The sequence below is a fragment of the Petaurus breviceps genome, unplaced genomic scaffold (assembly GCF_028583685.1).
Source record: "Petaurus breviceps papuanus isolate PSGF00001 unplaced genomic scaffold, PetGlider_PUasm1.0 156, whole genome shotgun sequence".
NCBI lineage: Eukaryota > Metazoa > Chordata > Mammalia > Diprotodontia > Petauridae > Petaurus > Petaurus breviceps.
In genome coordinates, this window is record NW_027185720.1 from 436,755 (window position 1) to 459,757 (window position 23,003).

The 23,003-nt window shown below is 37.4% G+C and overlaps 1 protein-coding gene across 1 annotated transcript in view; it reads right to left on the reverse strand.

Annotated features, from left to right (window-relative positions):
• The window catches only part of PTPRR (protein tyrosine phosphatase receptor type R), a 380,321-nt gene that overhangs the window by 68,018 nt on the left and 289,300 nt on the right, over window positions 1–23,003 (reverse strand). Inside the window, exons 9-10 of the mRNA XM_069081929.1 lie at window positions 10,869–10,948; window positions 10,321–10,458 (exon numbers count right to left, since the gene is read on the reverse strand). Coding sequence (XP_068938030.1) covers window positions 10,321–10,458; window positions 10,869–10,948 — 218 coding nt within the window. The remainder of the gene's footprint in view (window positions 1–10,320; window positions 10,459–10,868; window positions 10,949–23,003) is intronic.

Below are 23,003 nucleotides of genomic sequence, written 5' to 3' on the forward strand. Positions count from 1 at the left end.
TGTATCCCCATTTTGTAGAAGTGAAAGATGAGACTCAGAAAGTTTAAGTGACTTTTTCACACTCATAGAGCTGGGCTCAGTAGGTAGGAGCCAAACCCTGGTCTTCCTGACTCTGAGCCTAGCAGTGTTTCTACTATATCATCCTATCTCTGGGGTATACACATGATTAAAAATCTCCACATGGCTTTAATACTAAGAATATATAACCTTGTAAGAACAGTGGCAGATTGAATGCATTTATAGGTCTAAGAATTGAGAAATTATTGTCCTACTCAGAACACAGCTAAAGGAAGGGATCTTAGAGGAATTTGCCCTTTGCAAAAATATAGTCATGGAGAAAGTTGTGACTTAATGTATTTTCTAAACACACATTCACAGTATGTGGCAGTAAGGCTGGAATGACATATAAAGTTGATCATAGCAGCGGTAGAAGACAACCACCATTTACACCATCAAGGCTCAACCAAGAAGGCCAAACTAGATGTGGAGAAAGAATGGTGAAGAGGACAGAGCTCTAGTTTCGAAGTATAGAAAATCTAGATTAGAATCTCAGCTGTGACATGTTTTACTTGTGAATCTTGCTTCAATCACCTGACCTCTTTGAGTTATATGTAAAATGGGGGATGAGATTATTTGTTTTACTTAGATTGCAAGGTTGCGACAAAAAAACTACTTTATAAACCTGTAAGGTTTTTTGAATAAATGTGAACTATTTTTTTAAGCAATTGGGGTTAAGTAATTTGCTTAAGGTTACATGGCCAGTTATTTCTGGGTGTGGTGGTAAGTATCTGAGTCTGGATTCGATCCTAGGTCATCCCAACTCTGGGGTCCGTGCTCTTACTCACTGAGTTACCAGGCTGCCCCTAAGCAATTGGGGTTAAGCAACTTGCTCAAGGTTACACAGCCAGGTGTTCCTGGGTGGATGCTAAGTGTCTGAGCCCGGATTTGATCCCAGGTCATCCCAACTCTGGTGCTCTTACTCACTGTGCTACCTGGCTGCCCCAAATGTGGACTATACTTATATAAATTTAAGCTATTATTATATGATCTGTGATTTTTGTCTGCTATTGTGAGAGCTTCCTCCACTAACTCATACTGCAATCTTTTTGTAGTTGAGTAGATTATTGTTGTTGTTGAGTCTTGTAAATTGTAAATTGATCACAACTTTTTGTTATCCTATTTGGGGTTTTCTTGGCAATGGTGGTTTGCCATTTTCTTCTCCAGCTCATTTTACAGATGAGGAACTGAGGCACACAGGATGAAGTGACTTATCCAGGGTCACATAGCTAGCAAGTGTCTGAGGCTGCATTTGAACTCAGGAAGATGAGTTCCTGATTTCAAGCTTAGTGCCCAATCCATTGCACTACCTAGCTGTCCCTACCATTATTATTATTACTATCTTTTGAATATACTTTCTAGTAGAGAAGTACAATTATAATTTACGTGTCATTTGATAGAAATTTACTGACTGACACATTGTATTCCTCTGATATATCAAAACTCTACTATGAGAGATCCAATGACTCATTTCTCTATCTTTTACTATAGAGTGGAGAAAATTAATATGTACCATTTGGCTGACAAATTGAATGGTAGGCAATTTATGATAGGCTTTCACAATGATGGCAATGCATCTTAAAATTCTTATGCAATATTTTGTCTCATAAATATTCTTTTGGATTTTATTTATTGATAAATATGCAGCAGGACCAAATAATAATGGTGCTGGGGAAGACCAATTTTCTGCCCCTGAACACCTACACTATTAACAAAATAGATTCTAAAGCAGTGATTTGGGCTTATTTTCCCCCCTCTTAAATTTCGTCAGATAAAACATACAGACCATGTAGAATATCAAAGTATGTGATATGTGAGTATAGTTTAAGAACACAATCTCATAGCAATTGGCAAAAAAAAGTTGGAAGAACTATGAAGATGCTGTCATGAATTTTACAAGGTGTGTTTCAATCTTTATAATTTTATGGTTTTGTATAGCATAATCTCCCTTCATATATACTTTCTTTTGACGCTCCCCTGTCTCCATGGCACACTTTGTAGAGTTTGGCAGTGGTTGATAAATAGGAGGAAAAGGGCTGGACTGGGTGGGGGAAGGAGGATTGACAGTGAACAGGGACAAATGATAAATAAGGAATACAAATACTAGGGCAGAATAGGGACAAAAGATGAATGGGCAAGGCAGAGGCATAAGGGAAAATTGAAAAACAATCTATTAAGGTAGAGACAGGCCTAGAAGTAATGGATAACACTGCAGACCAAAAGAGAATAGAGAGAAATAAAGGAGATGAAAACAATAGAGTCAAGGGGTCAAAGGTAGAGGGGGTGGCAAAGAAAGGGAGCAGAAAGGAGGGAAACAGTGAATGTGGGATGAAAGAGAAGAAGGGGAGGGGAGAAAAGAGGGAAAAAATAAAAAGAGAGAGAGAGGGAAATGAGAAGGAAGGGGAAGGAGAGGAAAGGGAAAGATAAATTCTAAGGCAGAAAGAGAAGAGGAAAGAATGGCATTTTGGACTGTGCTCTAAGCCAGGCTCCTATTAAAATATTTAAAAGAGAAAGAAAGGCTGAATAGTAGATAGAACACATAATGAAGCAAATCTTGTGATGGCTTGTAAAAGATTATTTTCTTATGCCACAGGGGAAAAGAGAGCCAATTATTAGTACTATTTGGTAAGAAGTTGTAGCCTTGAATTTCATTTTGGAGAAGGGAAAAGCATTCAGTGGCTGAGGCCAGCTTTGAACTCAGGAAGATGAGCCTTCCTGACTCCAGGCCTGGTATTCTTCTCCACGGCTCCACCTAGCCTCCTCCATGGCGATAACTATATAATTAAAAAGCCAGATAGAAAGATGTAGCAATCTATCTACCTATCTATTTCTATATTATATCACTAGAGTTCCCTCTCTGGAACTCTGTACTGCATCATCTCGTACATACATAAATAAATACATACATGCATGCATACTACATGTATAGATGCATACAGGCTCCACATATGTGTACACAAATACCTATATAATATGTACACTCTATATAAATAAGCACACAAATACATAGGCAGTTATACATAAATACACACACATCCATATATGTACATAGTAGGCATCATTCTATAGGCATCACAAACACAATATGTCTTTATCCCCTAAGCATCATACTACTTTCAAAATCCTCCTTTTTGCTGAAGGTACCACCATTCTCCCAGGCACCAAGACATGTAACTTTGGAATCATCCCTCTCTATTCTTTCTCCCTCATTACCCTCCTTATCTACTTAGTAATGAAGTCCTGTGGATTTTATCTCCACAACATCTCTCAGCCATCTTCCTAATTGAATCCTTCATCAGCTTTTTCTTCAACTCCTCCTAATTCATCCTGTTGTCCTCAATCTCCCCTCTTTCCAATCTCTCTCCAATCAGCTTAATCTTCCCAAGGCACAAGTTTGACAATGTCACTTTGGTTCTCAAAACTCTTCATTGCCTCAGTGGCTTCTCATTGCCCAAAAGATAGGCACTTTGTCATTTAAAGCCTTATACAACTTGACTCCTGCCTATTTTTCCAACTCTATGTTGTGTACTCCACATTCCAACCCAACTGTACAATTGGCTATTCCTTGAACATGAGAAATTATATCTTACCTCTAACAATCCACCTCCCACTTTAGGAATAAAATCCTTCCCCATCCTACTTCGAAGAAGAAATGTACCTATTAGTTTTCTTGTCTTCCTTCAAGGTTTAGTTGAGGAGCTATTGAAACTTTCAAATGATATAGTTCTCTGTTCTGGCCACCTTCCTCTGGACACACCAGTTTGCCAATGACATTCCTAAAATGTGGCATCTGGAACTAAATACAACATTCCAAATGTGTTCTGACAGATTACATCAGGACTTTTACCTCTTTCAAATTTTAATGTAGCCTAGATATTAGGATTGTTGATTGCGATATCATAGTATTAATTCACATTAGGCTTATATTGTACCAAAAATTCCAAGTCCTTTTTGTTCTTAATATGGGCTGCTCACTAACTATATCCCTCCCATCCTTTAGTTGTATAGGTTTTTAATTTTTTTAAATTTTTCAAATGCTTTATTAACTTCTGATTTACATCATTAATTTCCACTAGCTTTTTAAATTTAATCCAAACCTAGGACTTTAAATTTGTTCCTAGTAAATTTCATTTTAGTATATCTGACTTTTGGGATCCTGGTCATGTATCATCTTAACTAAATATCCTTCCTCAATTTCATATCAAACACAAAACTCTGAGATGAAAGACCTTCTATACCTTTATCCAAGTCTTTCTAGTGAATCTTCATTTTGTCTTTGAATCTCTAGCACCTAATATGGCACTATGAATACAATAGGCACACAATAAATGCTTATTAAATTCCTTCTAATTGATAAAAATATCTAGCAACACGGCACCCAGAAGAGATACTTAAGGCACATCACTTGGTTCCTCCTTCCAGGCTTACATGGAACCAATAATCACTATTCTCTAGGTTCTATCATCTAAAGGGTTCCAAATTGTCCTAACTTTGCCACTATTTACCTATCTCTTCATAGAGCAATATCATAGTGTAGCAGATGGAGGGCCAACTGTGGAGTCAGGAAGATTCAGTTTAAGTCCTAGCTCTGACACATACTAACTGTTTAATCCAGTAGAAGGTAAGGTCATTGAGGGAAGGGATTGTTTTTGTATTTGCCTTCCTGCTGCCTAGCTCAGTTCCTGGCAACATGGTAGATACTGAACAAATGCATGTTTATTAATAGATTGATTATGTAAAAGTCATTAAGACTTTCACACTGGAAGTTCCCAATACTCATTAAATCATAGGCCTGGATGAAAGGAAGAAAGAAAGGGAGGAAGAGAGGGAGGGAGGGAGGAAGAATAAAGAAAGAAAGAAAGAAAGAAAGAAAGAAAGAAAGAAAGAAAGAAAGAAAGAAAGAAAGAAAGAAAGAAAGAAAGAAAGAAAGAAAGAGAAAGAAAAAAGAGATATCTTGATCTTTGTCCTTAAGGACATCATGACAAACTGTCTTCTTGAATTCAGGCTGTTGCAAGAGTCATGCTTTGTAGACTATTAAATTCTGTATAAATGTAAGTTATATTATTTCTCGCATTTAGTAGGTAATTAGGATATAATGTAACTAAGTCTTAACATTTGTAGAAAGAATGTAGATGAAAGCTCAGTCATTTTACACTCTTTTCAACAGTGTGAATTTGAAATATTCATATAAATTTGAGCATATTTGGTACCACTAATATTCAACTCAGTTAACTCCATACTTTATTATTTTAATATAAATCTCTGTGCAAAATGCAATTAAAGATGCAGAGCTAAATAAAACATGGTCCATGGAAGAGGGAAGAGGTAGTGGGATCAAAGACACAGCTGAAGAGAGAAGCCTTGTGAAGATGGGATACTTGTTTCTTTGAGCCAGAAGAAAAAGAAGAGTCCATGGGTGATGAAACAGAGACGTTTGGAGATATGGAGGACAGGAGGTAAAGGAATTAATTGTTCAGTGGCTTTGAGAGTGTCAGGGAAAAAAAAAAGCAATGAGGTCATCTGTTGAGATTGTAAGTAGGGAGTTGAGTTGAATAAAAGGACTATTGAGAAGCAGTGAAGGCTCAGCTAAGCTTAGGCAGCATGAAATTTATAGGGGATGAAATCAACCCACTTTTATGATTGGATCCAAAAAAGCTCCAAAGTCCCAAAGTAGAGAAATTGATTAGTGGGGGGAGGGTGTTACAGAGGCTTGGAGATTGCTCCATTGAGCAATTAAGGGAGGCAATCTAGGATGCTAACAGATAGATGAATCAGCTGAGCCTAGGATCTGTGTTACTGAAGCCAGAGATGCACTTGAATCACAGGTGAGAGGCAGAAGCCCAGAGATCACAGTAAGGACAGTGACAAAGTCCTCTGTGTGTAGGGAATGAGAGAGTGGAAGAACAGGAGGATGTGGGCAGAAAATCGAATTTTAGACTTCAGGGTATTTGAGGTGGCACATTTTTCAATAATGAGGAGGAGTGAAGCATTCTTGTACATGGTTGAAATGGGGAAGAGAAAGAAGTTTCTCTAGTTTTGGCAGCTAAGAAATAATAAGGTCAGAGTGCTGGAAGAATGATGGATTTATATATTGATCTCAAGGTATCCTGAAGGATGTATGAAATATAGACTAACATTTTAAGAAAAATCACATTTTTTTTCTGAGAGAAGATAGAGTACTGGATGTGGAATCAGGAAGATATGAATTTAAATCCTGCCTCAGAAATTTATTAGCTATGTGACCTCCTCCAATTCATATGAAAGGGGACTCTTGAACAAACTTTGGGGCTACAAAACCCACAAAATGACACGAAGAAGCTAACCTCCTGCTGAGGACAGCCCAGCAGGCTGGCAGGAATCAACCAGCACTCTGGGAGCCGACCCCGGCCCCACACCAAGGTTTAAGCTGCAGGGTGGGCCTGACCAAGCACCGGCTGCAGGGACTCCAGATTACCAGCAGCTGTGGCAGTCCATAATTATCAACACATAGATGATAAGGACAGAGTGAGAAGTCAGTGCAGTGTGGACTTTGGGACCCAGTAGATGGGAGTGCACTGGCCTCTTCCCCTGGGGTGAGAAGCCACTGAGGACTGCAGCTCAGCCGCCCCCACATGGCAGCTTCAGCCTGCAGAGTGTAGGGGGACAAAGCGACCGGTCTGAGGGGTAATTGCTTTTGCTTTAACCTGCTTGGATCTGGATTGCAGCCTAGAGTAGAGGTCCTGGGGTGTGTGACCAGCTTGTCAGAGCATGTGGAGGCTTCAGAGAGGGCACCCATCTAATATCTCCGGCAGCTGAGAAAACCCCAGCATTTGGGACAAAAGCTCCTGTCTGGTGGCAGAGTCCTACTGTGGCAAAAAGCCCAAAAGTCAAGTAATTGAGTGGCAAAATGATCAGGCAAAGGAAGCAAAGCAATCCAACATTAGACTCCTATTTGGGGGACAAAAAGGATCAAAGCATGGAATAGGAGGAAGAGAGTGAAGTCAGAAATCCTGCACCAAAAGCTTCCAAGAATAATACAATCTAGTTACAGGCCATAGAGGACCTTAAGAAGCAAATAAGAGAAGTGGAGGAAAAATTGGGAAAAGAAATGAGAATGATGCAAGAAAATTATGAAATGAGAGTCAACAGCTTGACTGAGGAAAATAACACCTTAAAAAATAGAGTAACTCAAATGGCAAAAGAGGCTCAAAAAGGCAATGAGGAGAAGAATGGCTTAAAAAGCTGAATTTGTCAGATGGAAAAAGAATCTCAAAAGCTCACTGAAGATAATCATTTCTTCAGAATTAGATTGGAGCAAATGGAAGCTAATGACTTTATGAGAAATCAAGATGCTGTTAAACAGATCCAAACAAATGAAAGAATAGAAGGCAATGTGAAATATCTCACAGGAAAAACCACTGACCTGGAAAATAGATCCAGTAAACATAATTTAAAAATTATTGGACTACCTGAAAGCCAAGATCAAAGAAATAATCTAGAAATCATCCTCCAAGAAATTCTCAAGGAAAACTGCCCTGATGTTTTAGAACCAGAGGGCAAAATAGAGGTTGAAAGAATCCACTGATCATCTCCTGAAAAAGATACCAAAAAGAAAACTCCTAGGAATATTATAGCCAGGTTCTGAAATTCCCAGATCAAGGAGAGAATATTAACAAGCAGCCAGGAAGAAACAATTTGAATATTGTGGAAGCACAATCAGGATAACCCAGGATCTGGCAGCTTCTACACTGAGGGATTGAAGGGATTGGAATATGATATTCCGGAGGGCAAAGGAGTTGGGATTAAAACCAAAAGTCACCTACCCAGCAAAACTGAGTATCATGTTTCAGGGGAAAATATGGTCATTCAGTGGAATAGAGGACTTTCAAGCATTCTTGCTGAGAAAACCAGAGTTGAATAGAAAATTTGACATTCAGAAACAAGAAACAAGAGAAGCTTGAGAAGTTAAACAGGGAAAAGAAATCATAAGGAACTTATCAAAGTTGAACTATTAACATTCTTATATGGAAAAACAATAATTGTAACTGATGAAACTTTTCTCAGTATGAAAATAGTCGAAGGAAGAGAAATATATATTTATATATGTCTATATATGAGGGTATATGGGCATATGAATACATATGTAAATGTGTGTATATATGTTTACAGTATACATAGATAGAGGTCACAGGACCAATTTAATAGGAAGGGATGATACTTAAAAGGTGAAATTAAGAGATGAGAGAGGAATAATGAGAGGAGATGGGGAGAGACAGAATGGGGCAAACTATCTCATATAGAAGAGGCAAGGGAAAATGGTTACAATGGAGGGGAAGAATAGGAAGGCAAAAAGGAACAACCTTATTCTCATTGAATTTGGCTCAGGGAGGGAATGAAATACACACTAAATAGGGTATTTCACCCTCCAGGAGAGTAGGGGGAAAGGGGATGAGAGGGGGCATGATGAAAGGGAGGGCAGGCTGGGGGGGAGGGAAATTAGAAGCACCCACTTTTGAAAAGGGACAGGATCAAAGTAGAGAATAGAACAAGTGGAAGGTGGGATAGGAGGGAGGGAAATATAGTCAGCTTTTTACAATATATCTACTATGGAAATGTTTTGCATAGCTACACATGTATAACCTATACTGAATTGCTTATCTTCCCAGTAAGGGTGGGTGACAAGCATGGAAGGGAATGAATCTGGAATTCAGTGTTTTAAAATCAAATGTTTAAAAATATATAAATACAATTATTAATACTATTTTACATATAATTGGGAAATAAGATATACAGGCACTAGGACATAGAGATCCCCTGGAAAAGTCAAAAGGGGTATGGGAGAAGATATGGGAGAGAGCAGATTGGAGGAGGGGAGGTCATGTGGGACTGCTATTTTGGGGTGGTGGGTAGGGGAAAACCGGGGAGAAAATTTGTAATTCAAAATCTGGCGGAAATGAATTATATAAACCAGAAGTTAATAAAGCATTTGAAAAAAAAATAAAATAATTTATTAGCTGTGTGACCATGGGCAAAGCATTTAACTTCTATTCCTCTATTTCTTTATGTATAAAATTAGACACCTAGGTGCCATAGTGAATGGAAGACTCATCTTCCTGAGTTTAAATCTGGTCTCAGGCACTTTCTAACTGTGTGATCCAGGGCCAGTCACTTCACCCTGTTTGCCTCAGTTTCCTCATCTATAAAATGAGCTGGAGAAGGAAATGGCAAACTACTCCTGGATCTTTGCCAAGAAAACCCCAAATGGGGTCAGGAAGACTCAGACACAACTGAAAAATGACTAACCAACAAAATGGGTGTTGAACTTGATGAGGTTGAAGATCCTTTCCAAACTCAATCTATGATATGAGGGTGATGATGATGGTGGTGGTGGTCGTGGTAATGGTAATGGCAATGATGATGATGGTTGTGATGATGACGATGGTGGTGGTGGTGGTGATGATGATGATAGCAGTTACATAATTCTTTTAAGGTTCACAGAGTGCCTTACCAACATTTTCTCATCACAACAATTCTAGCAGGTAGATACTATGATTGTCCTCTTTTTATAAATGAGGAAACTGAGACTGATAGAGGTTAAATGACTTGCTCAGGATCACACAGTGAGAAATACACATACTGAGTCAGTACTTAAACTCAGGGTATCATGATTCCAAGTCTTACACTATCTCCTATACATTTGTGACCCTCTTCTCCACTAGAAAATTCTTTAAAATGGACAGGAAACTTGGATTCCTTTTTCACCCTCTTTTTGAACTATTTGTAAGATCTTAGGGCTAGTAATTAATTATTTGTAGGTCTTGATTTTCCCATCTCTAAAATAGGTATGATAAATGGCATAGTGAGTAGAGTGTTGCTTGTATATGGGGGCTGGGAAGACCAGAATTCAAATCCCCCTCTGTACATGAGACATGTGAACCTGGGCAAAGCTCTAGGTCTCAGTTTCTTCACTTGAGGTTGTCAGACAGGATGGTTTTGAAGATCATTTTGAGATCTAGATCTATGTTCTTTTGATGATATCGGTATGACAGAGATGCTTTTTGGATATACTAAGTTTTTTGCCTCTCTGGAAGAAAGATACCATTCTAATTTAGAGAAGAATATTAGTAGTGGACTATATGAAAGTGTAAAAATAGCCTAATCTTTAAATACTTGGAAGTTTCTGTCTTTAAAATGTTGTCAAGAGCCTGCCATTTTTTAGTAATGGAAGATCTTTCCTTCAGTGTGGGTTCACACATAATGTTGGCAAGCATGCAAAAATCATACCTCATTTTTTTCTTTTAGTTTTGTGATCATAACAATGACGGGACTGTCCTCTTGCCAGACCATATGCCAGAAATCATTCACGGTGTTAATCATGGGCCCCTGTGTGGCGATGAAAGCTTTCTCCTCACCACTGTAACCCTGGTTTAAATGCAGAGACAAAAATATTGGCTTTAAATTCATGCCTTGCTCCAGAAATTTAGGTGAAAGATCTACAGAACAAAAAAGCTATGTGGGTCCAAAAGCAACATAGACTAGGAGAATGTCATTGAATATCAGCTCAGATTTTATGCAGCAGTTTTTCTAGGAAGCCAAGCATAGCATTATGGTACCCACTTGGACAACCCATGAGAACAAGAAGTTGCCAAGGCCCAGATAGGGAAGACTATAAATGTGCCACTAAAAATGCTAACAGTTAAGGAAAAGGCACAAAATAGTTAATAAAGAAATCAAATAACTCTTAGGCTACATCATTGGGAGAGCAGTGGCAGGAAGGGCAAAGAATGAAATTGTTATAACCATCTAGAAGAAATACATGTTTATTTACTCACCCTGATGTAGTTAGCATTAATGTAGGTACTCAAAGAATCAGTTGGATTTTTTGGCTTCAAACACACTCTGCTGAGAGGATCTAATAATCAAAAGAAAAGTTCAAATTAAGTAGATTACCTGGAATAGATTCCTCATGAACTCAAGTGTCAGTGAGTTGAATGCCAGATAGCACAGAATCTTGAAATCTAAAGAGATGGAAGGAATTCTGAGGACTTTCAGGTGTACTTCTCACCTCACACAGGAATCCTCATGCCCTTAAAATATCTCTGAAAGACATTGAGCCATGGTCTACTTGAATGCCTTAGGCAACAGAGAACTCACTACCCTTGAAGGACGTCCATTATGCTGTTAGGCAGAATTACTACAATGTTCTTCCTTATGTTGAGTTTAAATCTCCCATTGGGAAGTGACTCTATATGTATTTAATCCCTCTCTAACATGGCCACCCTTGAGATATTTGAAAGGAGCTGTCAGATAATGCAGTGTTTCTGGTGTATTCCATTTTATTGCAAGTTATTGACATGGAAAAATGGTATAGGATTTTAATAGTCATTTTGTCAATATCCACTGACTACATACAGATATCTCCTTACTTCAGTTAATTTAAGTCATTTCAATTCAACTCAACAAACATTTACACAAGTCATTTCTGGAATGACCCTGCTCAGGAAGCCACCTGGATTTCATGCTCTTGTGGCTCCATTCCCTTAGAGGTAGAATGGGGCAGTGGAATCTTCTCTCCTTTTCATCCCTTCCAAAGTGTCCATCAATTATCCAGAAATGGTTTACGCCATTTACAATACAAGTCTGTCATAATCCCATGTCTAAGGTTAACTTGAAAGTGCTAAATGATGCTAAAATAGGACGTAGTTGGGCAAGAAAGGAAATGTCAAAGAATTATAGCCCAGTCATACTACTCTACTTCTTCCCCACCACACACACAATAGTCCTCATCTTTTCCTCCTGCCATTCCAATCATTGTCCTTGATATCTAGAAGGTTTTTTTTCTCTTCACCTTCACTTCTTAGAATCAGTAACTTCCTTTAAGACTCAGTTTAAGTGCCATATTCTACAGGAAGCCTTATACAATCTAGCACCCCCCACTTGAATATCTAAAGGCAATGGGGAATTCACTACCTCACAAGAAAGCTTGGGGGCCAGGACCCTTCCCTTTAAAGCAGAGAGTCCTAACCTGGAGTCCATGAACTTTTTTTTAATATGCCAATAACTGTATTAATATAATTATTTTTTTGTTAATCCTATGTAATTTATTTTGACATTTAAAATATTCTTCTGAGAAGGGGTCCATAGCCTACCCTAGACTGCCAAAGTGGTCTATGATACCAAAATGTTATGTATCCCAACTCCACCATTACTGTGGATCTACTTTGTAACTATCATGTTTATGCATACATTTATAGATCATGTAATATTATAAAGAATATAATATTTATATAAATAAAATTGTATTAATGTCATATTAATTATATTATACATAGCATTATAAATATTATATATGTATGTGTGTATAAATGTATATATAAATACATGTGTGTGTGTGTATATATATATATATATATATATATACATACACACACACCTATTGATCCCTCCATTAGAATATAAGTTTCTTGGGGAGAGGAACTTTCCTTATTTGTTTTTCTTTGTTTCCCCAATGCTTAGTACACTGTCTGGCAAATACTTCTTGATTAATCAGATGGTGAGGGTTTTTCAGTGGCCAAAATTCTGCCTTTTTTGAAGCAGCCCAACGATTTGTCTCATTTGGAATATAAAAAGTTTTGGGGAAAATATGCTATATGATGTCAAGGTAATTAATTAGTCTAGGAATATAACTGTCCAGTCATAAGTGTGGGCAAAGATAAGAATAGTCAAAATGAATGATTGAATTAGCACACTGATGCCAAATGAGAAGATCATGTGGATACTATGTAATATTCTATTAATATGAAGAGCTTTGCCTCATATCTTTGGGATGAAGTTATGTAAAACAATCATCTGGGATGAAGTGACAATATCAATATATTTTGCTTCAGAAGAGCTAAAACTTATTTACATGAGACAGATTTTTTTTTACTAACTTTGAATAAAAGGAGCATCTCTTAGTCACATCAGAGGGCAGTCATAGGAAACCAGGGTATAGTGATCTGTGCCAAAAATCATGGAGAATATTTCCTGACTTCACCCACTCCTACGTTTTCTTTGACTGAAAATACTTCCCATCCAGTTCCTTACATGCCACATAAATAAGCCAGTCAAAGAATCATGGAACTGGAAAGATGATTAGTGATCAGTAATAAGTAGGAAGAAAGACAAGTTTTCTGAATAACCTAGATGGATTCTTAAATTGGCACACTGATGCCAAATCAGGAGATGGTATAGAGATAATCATTATCTAGAATAGGAGTTTGTGATCTTTTTTCTCCATGGTATTGTACCCCTTTGGCAGTTTGGTGAAGCCTATGGACCTCCTTCTCCAAATGTATTTTCAAGGACATAAAATAAAATACATAGATTATAAAGGCAACTATTTTGAAACAAAGATGTATTTTATCCTTCCCAAGTGTGTGGATTGATATTAATGGGTTTGTGAATTTGGATGGGCAAAATTATATCTTAATTTCAATATGATTTGGAAGACCCATGGATCCCCATTCAAGAACTGACAATCCAGTCCACTTCTCCCAATTCACAGAAGAGGAAATCAGAGTCTAGAGCAGGGGTGGGGAATCTAGAACCTTGAGGCTGCAGGCTCCCTACTCCTGGTCTAGCGGGATGGGGCTACTTGCCCTAAGGATATTAATTTGTCAAATAATGGAGGTCAAAGTAGAATTGAGCAAGTCTGTAACTATTATTTCCTTCCTGGGCATTACTTTTGCCAACCTGGCAAACATGAATCCTCTCAGATTTGAGAATAGGCTAGCAAGCAATGCTATCCATTCTGCCATGAATAGGTGAGTCTAGGTATCTTTAGACTACCTTGAAAATGCTGTTGTACTGCTCTGGCTAACTATGTGAAGGCAAATGGATATTCCAGTCTGAAATTACCAAGTATCCATTAGGAAAAAAAGTCTTTCTTCCTCATGTACACCAGACTATTCATTGACAAAACATTGGCTTGCTTACCATTGCACATGATTCAGCTAAAGTTTAAACAGCAATGTATTTGATATTTTAGGGTCATTTTTCAGGTAGAGGAAATCAGATAACAAAACCTTAAAGGCACAAAGTGTTAGATAAAATAAATCAGTGATTTCTGTCCTCCCCCACTAATTTACTCTTCAGATGTTGTATCATAGGCAAGAGGTCATCTGAGATTCTTGAGGGCTAATTCTGTGGCTCCAATAGACTGTCAGCTCCTACCAAAGAAGAAGGTAGGACAACAGCTACTTGAAACCAGGGAATGTCTTGGCGTCCCTAGTTCTTTGCTCAGAAGATTATCTTATACATAGTAGGCACTTACTAAACATTTGCAGGATGGAATTGGGTCTTTGTGTAAGCAGTCCCATCTATCTGAAATGTTCTCCTTCTTCACTTCCTTCAAAGATTACCTCCTAGATCATTGTACATAGTAACAGCAACGTTGTGCGCATGTGTGAGGACCAACTTTAATAGACTTAGCTCTTCTCAGTAATGCAAAGGTTTAAGACAATTCCAAAAGACCCCTGATAGAAAATGCTATCCACACCCAGAGAAAGAACTATGGAGTCTGAATGCAGATTGAAGTATACTATTTTCTTTTTTGTGTCTTTTTTTATTTCTTGTGGTTTTGCCCCTGGTTCCAATTTTTCTTTACAACATGACTAGTGTGGAAATATGTTTAATATGATTACACAAGTATAATCTACATCAGATTGCACATGGTAGGGGAGTGGGGATGGGTGGGGAGGGAGGGGGAGACAATTTAGAACTCAAAATCTTGTAAAAATGAATGCTGAAAACAATAAACAAACAAATGAGACTTCCTCCTAGATGAAGGTTTTCCTAATCTTTCCTATCTTTCATTCTTGAACCTACTTTGCATTACTCTGTGTGTGTGTGTGTTTGTAGGATTTCTAGATTTATGACTTCATTACAATAGGAAACTCCAAGTGAGAAAGTTCCTTTTCTAAATGAAGATTTTCAGCTATTTTGCAATTAATAGTCTTTGAGTAAAAACTGAGTAATGAAAGTGTAAGTGATGTATTGAGGGTCACACTACTTAGTTGTCTGTGTCAAGAGGGAAGACTTGAATCTGGGTCTTCTTGAATCCAAGGCCAGGTGATTCTCCATAGCACCATACTGCCTTGATTTTATGTGTACTGTGATATTAACAATTTGTTTGCATGTAGTATGTATAATAAGTTCCTCGAATACTGTTTTATTATTGTCTCTGTATCTCCAAGTGCCTGCTATGAATGGCTTACACATAGTAGGTGCTTATAAAGGTACAAATATGTGTTATTAAATTGAATTGGGAAAATTTCAGGTCTTGTCCTGGAGATGGATTGTGGGTCTCTTGTCTGTAGACAAGCCTAGCTAAGTTCAGAGAGGTTCACCCTTAGCTTGGCTATGAGAAGGTGAAATCTGGAGCCATAGCAACTTATGAAAACTCTCTAGTCTGCTAAATTATTGAGGGAGTGCTGAATGAATCACAAACCACTGAAGTATTTAAATATTTGTGGGAAGAAATATACATAATATTAAGTGCAAAATGTCCTTTACACAGAATTAAGAATATAACTCAAGACTCTCTATCAGCATGGTAACTGTGAGCAAGAATAAACTGGACAGTCTGTGTGTCAGAGAAATGAAAATTCTGTTCTTGCCCTCCTAGACTTCTCCAGTAAGGAAAATCTGCTTTTCTTAGCAATATGAGGACAGGAAATCTCTCATTCCTTTTCAGTACACGCTGATTATTAGAAGTTTCCACAAACACCCTAAACCACTCAGCCTTGAAAAAAACCACCCACTTCCTTTAGTTTTTACAATGCCTATGATGGACCTGATGTAGTGTGACCTCTACCCTATAAAACAGCTTAGACAGTCTCCCTGTTTAGCAGCTAAGTTAAGTTTATATATGGAAATTAATAATTTACAGCGTTTCCCAAGATTTACTGGTTCTCAGATACTTTTCTTTTTAATCAAGAACATAACAGAATGCTAATAAAAGAGAAACCATACATTTTCTGCCAAACTAAATTTAATTTAAAGTATATTACTTAGGGTTAATAAAACAGCTGGGCTTAAGTCACGGGTTCTTAGCTATTTTTGTATCCTAGACCCTTTCGGCCATCTGGTAAAGCCTATGGACCCCTTCTCAGAATAATGTCTTCTAAATGTATAAAGTAAATGAATGAGAATCCAAAGCAAACCAACTATATTGGAATGCAGTGTGTATGTGTGTGTGTGTGTGTGTATGCAAACCAACTAAATTAGAATGCAGTGTGTATGTATGTATGTATGTATATATATATATATATATAATTACAGACTCTAAGTTAAAATACCCCTGATTTAACTGAATGAGTGGTTGGGTTATACCATCATCACCACTATTTTATAAGTTATAAATACTATATAGAAGCACTATAGTGCACAGAATGCTTAGTTCATAAGTCATGGAGACCTAGATTCTAATTCTGCATCCAACACATTCTAGTTGTATGATCTTAGGCAAGCCATTTAATTTCCATAAAGTAGAGGGCAACTAGGAGGTATTGTGGATAGAGGGTTGGGTGGAGTCAGGAAGACCTGAGTTCAAATCCAGGCTCAACCACTTACTAGCCGTGTGACCTTGGGCAAGTCTCTGCCTGCCACAGTTTCCTCACTGACAAAATGGGAATCATAAAAGCACATAGCTCCCAGTGTTGTTGGGAAGGTTAAGTAAGACAATAATTGTTAAGCACTTAGTGCACTGCCTCGAATAGTAAGTAAGCACTGGATAAATGTTAGTATTTATCAGTATTGTAATTGTGTATCATATTCCAAAGACACAAATTATAGATCACTGGTAAACCATCATTGCTGTGTTGATAAAGAGTTCTTAAACAGATAATTCCTTATGATGAACATAAATCATAACTCCTTTGCCATATTATTGTATGTGATAATTATGGCATAATATGATTACCATAACAAGTCTATCATCCAATAATATTTCAATTTACTGCCCTGGGGGGGGGTGTTGGATCCAGTTGTAAAATTTGCAGAGTGTGCATTTACTCTCTGGAAATCATCAAGTGCTACAAGTCAAAGTTGGATTTATTGGTTATTTTTTAATTGTTTAGACTTAAGAAAGTGATGAATAAAATTAGTAATGATGCAGATCAAATTTAAGAGTGTGCCATTAATACCTTTTTTCTGGAGATCTAGTTGTTCAACATTGACCAGCATGCCCTTGTACTGTCCTTTTCAACAATCAAACTGTTTACATATGAAAGGGGCCCCTGAATATATCGTTTGGAATAAACACCTACTGGTTATGTAACATTTACCTATGAGCCCTTTAAATCGATATGAATATATGCTCTAGCTCAAGCTCCTTTAAAATAAAAGGAATGACTGCAATGAAACATATGGCAAAGACCATAAAGGATATAGCACATGAGAAATGTCTATAACCTCCTCACTGAAAGGCATGGATATTCTCCATGAAGCAAGGTGCAAAGAAAGATTTTGATAGATGGCATTAAATCCAATCAGATGTTATGTGTTCGTAATACCACTTGAGATCATCCTCCCTTCATCACCAAAGAAATTAGTCCTATGCTTTTTTTTTTTTAAGCAATCGGGGTTAAGTAACTTGCTCAAGGTTACATGGCCAGTTATTTCTGGGTGTGGTGCTGAGTGTCTGAGCCTGGGATTCGATCTCCAGGTCATCCCAACACTGGAGCCAGTGATCTTACTCGCTGAGCCACCTGGCCACCCCTAAGCAATTGGGGTTAAGTAACTTGCTCAAGGTTACATGGCCAGGTGTTTCTGGGTGGGTGCTAAGTGTCTGAGCCCGGAATTCAATCTCCAGGTCATCCTGACACTGGAGCTGGTGCTCTTACTCACTGTGCTACCTGGTTGCCCCAGTCCTATGCTTTTAAAGGAAAAGAGAGAAGTAATTACTCATATGGATTGAAGGAGTTTGTATTAAATGAAGATAAAAGAGCATTAAAGGATGAATAGCAATAATATGAAGAAAGGCATAAAAGGCATCCTTAGCAAATCTACAGGTGACACAAAGATGGAAGGGGGTAGTGAACACATTGGATGTTAGAGTCCATATGCCAAAAGATGAAAAGAACTTGACAGATTTAGAAAAATGGGCAGAATCCAAGGGGGTGCTGGTAAATGTTTAACAACTAGCTCACTAAAAAATTGTACATGACACACTTGATATTTAATGTGTATTAACATTTATTCCCTCACTGTATTAAGTCTAGACAATCAACAAAACAGTGAATCAAATTCTGATTTACACAGTTTGCCAGTTTCCAAGGTGTTGATACTTGCATTGCGAATTTAACATGTTTTATCCTCATGAGCCAGTATGATCTGGCCCTAGCACACCATTGACTGGATCTAATAAAATGAAATTTGCTAGGTATAACCTATGGTCTTACTCTTGGTTTCCAGAAATCAGTCTTGGGAATATAAAATGGGGAAGGTATAGTTAGACAGCAGTTTATCTGAAAAATATCTTGGACAATTTAATGCACTTAATATTAGTCAAAAAGGTGGTATATAGACAGCCAAAAAAAAAGTTAATACAATCTTGGTATTGAATTAAGAGAGAGATTGCTGGCAGGATTAAGGTGACAATCCCTCCATACTCTGATCTGATTAGATTACATCTGGTGTGTTGTCTTAAATTCTGTGCATCACATTTTAGAAATGATATTGATAAACGGAAGGCATCCAAAGCACAACCAAATGGTGAGGGTTCCAAAGTCCATTCTTTATGAGGACTGGATGAAGAAACTGGAGATATTTTGATCAGGGGAAATATGATAACTCTCTTCAAGAACTTGAAAGGAATTTAAAGGTGAAGCTGGCGGGGCAAATGTTATGTAGACAATACTTTAGGTATGAACCCATCATCCCCAGGTAGTATAGGAGAAAATGTGACTCCCTATACCCACTGTCCCCAGGTAGGACAGGGGAGAAAGTGGCCCACATCCCCACTATCCCCAGAAGAATAGGGGAGAATGTGACCCCTATGTGTTGGGCATACATGTTTGTATTTTGGATCTGGTTATATCTTCTCAGTAAATATGCCTTTGTAAAGCTAACCTATGTTAATTGGTTAAATGGAACCAGAGTATTAAACAGTGGTGGCTAAAAGGCAAAAGAAAGACACTAGAAGAGGGGTTGAAACCAAAAGCATTAGAGAAAGATGCCCCCAAACTCTTACAAAGGAACCCTGAGGGAGGGTTGGATCCTGCCTTAAAGGAGGTCCTAAGTTTTGCTACATAAATAAATTCTTTCTAACAGTTACAGCTACCCCAACTGAAACAGGATATTTTGAGAGGTAGTAGATTTACCTTCTCTAGGTTTTCAAGGAAAGGCTGAATGAATATTTGTTGGATGTTGTTAACAGGACCAATATCTATCAATGATTCCCCTCCCTCAATGGGCTGGGGCAGAAGTGTGCTGGTAAATGTTTAACTAGTTCTTGGGGGGGGGGATATGTACACAGGACATACATAAGTTTAATCTTAATTTTTTTTTGCTTTTTGGACAGGGGAGGGCAGGGAAATTGGGGCTAAGTGACTTGCTTAAGGCCATATGCCTAGTAAGTGTTAAGTATCAGAGGATGGATTTGAACTCAGGTCATCCTGACCCCAGTGCTCTATTCACAGCATCACCTTGCTTCCCCTAATTTTCATTTTTAACATTTTCTCCCTCACTTTCTTAAGTTTAGACAATCAGTAAAACAATAAATCAAGTTCTGATTTATAGTGATTTTCTGATTTCCAAGAAATAAATGCTCACATTGAATTTATTTGGATGGTTCTACCACAACCTTGGGGTGAGACCTTTGGAGCAAAATCAAGAACTCAATTGCCCTGGATATGAAACAAAGCTTAAAACTGTGTCTCCCTTGATGCAACTTGCTAGAGAGCTCACCTGGCTTGGGGTCACCTAAGGATATAAAAGGTCCCATCCACTTGGGTTGGTGCCTTTCATATTTGAATAACAGAAGACAGTTTCCATACTGCACCTCCCTACCTGTTTGCATATGGAGAAGAGGAAAGTTATATGAAAAGTCTATAAAAACAAGTGCTGCTATTTATCCTTATTGCAATATCCTTGCTACCTTGGGGTTGAATAAATCTTTTTTTAACTGTTCTATGATTTACAAGTACTTCATCTCACTCCATGTTGAACCTTAACTATGAGGTTACCCTGAGTTAGGTTTATTCCTAATAGATATATTGTAGTGGGGATATTGGGGGGATAGACATAGGATGAACTAGGCAGTAGTCTAGAATTCCAGGATTTTAAATGAACAAAGGCAAGAATAAGGAATGATGGTTTGTGCCTTTGGGGGAAGAGAAATGTGAGGAAAGGTAACATTTTCTAACACTTTTCAAGATGAGTGATTCTGAGTCATTTACAATGGATGTAGAAGGAAACGCTGATTCTTTGTAAGAAACAGAGAGAAGTGATAATGAGGAAAACCCAATATAGATGGAAATACATGTAACCAGTTAAAGAGAAATAAGTGCCGTAATATCTTTTTGTCCTTTTTGACGATCTCGTAAACTAACTCTCTATCGTATTCTTTTATATTAAAATTGCCTTACCATGAGAGGAAATTCAAAATTAACCATAGTAATTGCAAGAAAAAACATAGAACTAATTCAGGTGGCTAATTAATTCAGTGGATAAAAAATTCATAAGCAGGAAATGGAGGCCAGATATCACTTGGATTCCCCTTACCTTCCTATGTATCACACGCTCTTTATAAATGGATTTGCTAAATGTGGAAGAAATAGGAGACGCTTGAGCTTTACTGTGAATATTGTTCACGAACACAGCTTTTCTTCTATGATTCGGTTGCTCATGATGATTTGGAATTTACATAGAAGTTTAGAGGGTTTTCCCCCTTAAACCATTGCATAAATTTGTTTATATTGTAAAATATTTTATTATAAATGTTAACATAATTATTATAATTATTATTATATATAATAACATATTATAAAATATTTTATTATAAATATTAATGTAATTAACTTTATAATCTGCTATATAGTGAATTTTATCTGTGTAGATATTATTCTCATTGAAATATTGATGACTTTATTGACTTTTATCCATTCAAATTGCTACTGGGGAAGAGAATCCTTTTCATTTCTTTATTGTTTAAAAAAACAGTGGGCACCAGAGAAATACAAGCTCTGATGAAAAGGACTGTTTCATCTGGATCTTTGTATCTATGGTATCTGTCAGAAAATAGGTATTTAATAATTATTTTCTGATTGATTGAAATGCAAATGTAAAAGAGGAAATTTTACATTAACATGGCAGAATTTTCTTGATTTAAACCTTGAATATCTCTGATAATCCTTACCCTGGCTATAGACTTTTACCCCAAACTGTAATACTTTCCTTCCTCATCTCAATATTTTAGAATAGCTGGTTTCCTTCAACATAGGCAGGTTACCTTCTGTATAGGCTTTGTCTGACCCCCTATAGGTACTCTCTGCACACACACACACACACACACACACACACACACACACATACACATGCACACACATACACATTCACACACACATACACACACGTGTATGTATGTATATTTATTGTTCTCCTGTTGTTTCAGTCATGTCCAATTCTTTGTAACCCCATGTGGGGTTTTCTTGATGGAGATGTTGGAGTGGTTTGCCATTTTCTTCTCCAGGTCATCTTACAAGTAAGAAAACTGAGGCAAACAGGATTAAGTGACTTGCCCAGGGTCACATAGTAAATGTTTGAGTTGAATTTGAACCCACGTCTTCTTGATTCTGGACCCAGTGTCCTCTTCATTGCATCATTGATCTGCATATATAAATATACACATACATACACATAGGTGTGTTCAAATGTATATATGTATGTATACACATATGCACACACATACACACATTCTTTCTACATACATAAAATTTAAAATTCTGCATGTGTCCATATATGTACACACATATGGGATGATGATGTAATTCTGATTTGGTGTACTGGGATAGCCTTCAGTGTCCTTGGGGACCAAGGAATAGCTCCCCATATCATCCCAGCAAGACACATGTTTGACAAGGGGACAGACCTTATGTCCAGATACCTTGCTGAGAAGACCCAGAGAACTCTGGACTGGTCCCAAGTGACTGGGGGTTGTCCCAGTCAAACAAATCAGGGATTACTATCATCACCCCTGCGACATACTTTTTACTCATTTATTTTATCTCACAAGTAGAATGATAATGATAATAACAGTACTTAACCCGATGTTTGGCACATATTAGGCATTTAATAAATACTTATTGACTGACTGCTTTCTGTTTTTCAAAGTACTTTACATTTCTTATCTTAGTTGGTTCTCAAAATAACCTTATGAGCTAGGTGTTACTGTTATCCCCATTTTACAGATGAGAAATCTAGACTTACCTCAGAGGTTAAGGCACTTGCTCAGGTTTACATATCTAGTAAGGGTCTGAGGCAGTATTTGAAATTAGGTCTTTTTGATTCCAAGTCCATCAATAATATATAGATATAAATTACAGATAAGTGGATAGACTATAGCTAGGTAGGTAGGCAGGTAGATAGCTGGGTAGGTAGGTGGGTAGATAGATAGATAGATAGATAGATAGATAGATAGATAGATAGATAAGAAAGGAAGGAGAGAAGGAAGGAAGAAAGAAAGAAACAAAGAAAGAAAGAAAGAAAAGAAAAGAAAAGAAAAGAAAAGAAAAGAAAAGAAAGAAAGAAGGAAAGAAAGAAAGAAAGAAAAAGAAAGAAATAAGAGAAAAGAAAGGCAGGAACAAAGGCCAGAAGAAAGAAAGAAAGGAAGAAGAGAAGGAAGGAAAAAAGAAAGAAAAAGAAAGAAATAAGAGAAAAGAAAGGCAGGAACAAAGGCAGGGAGGAAGAAAGAAGGAAGGAAGGAA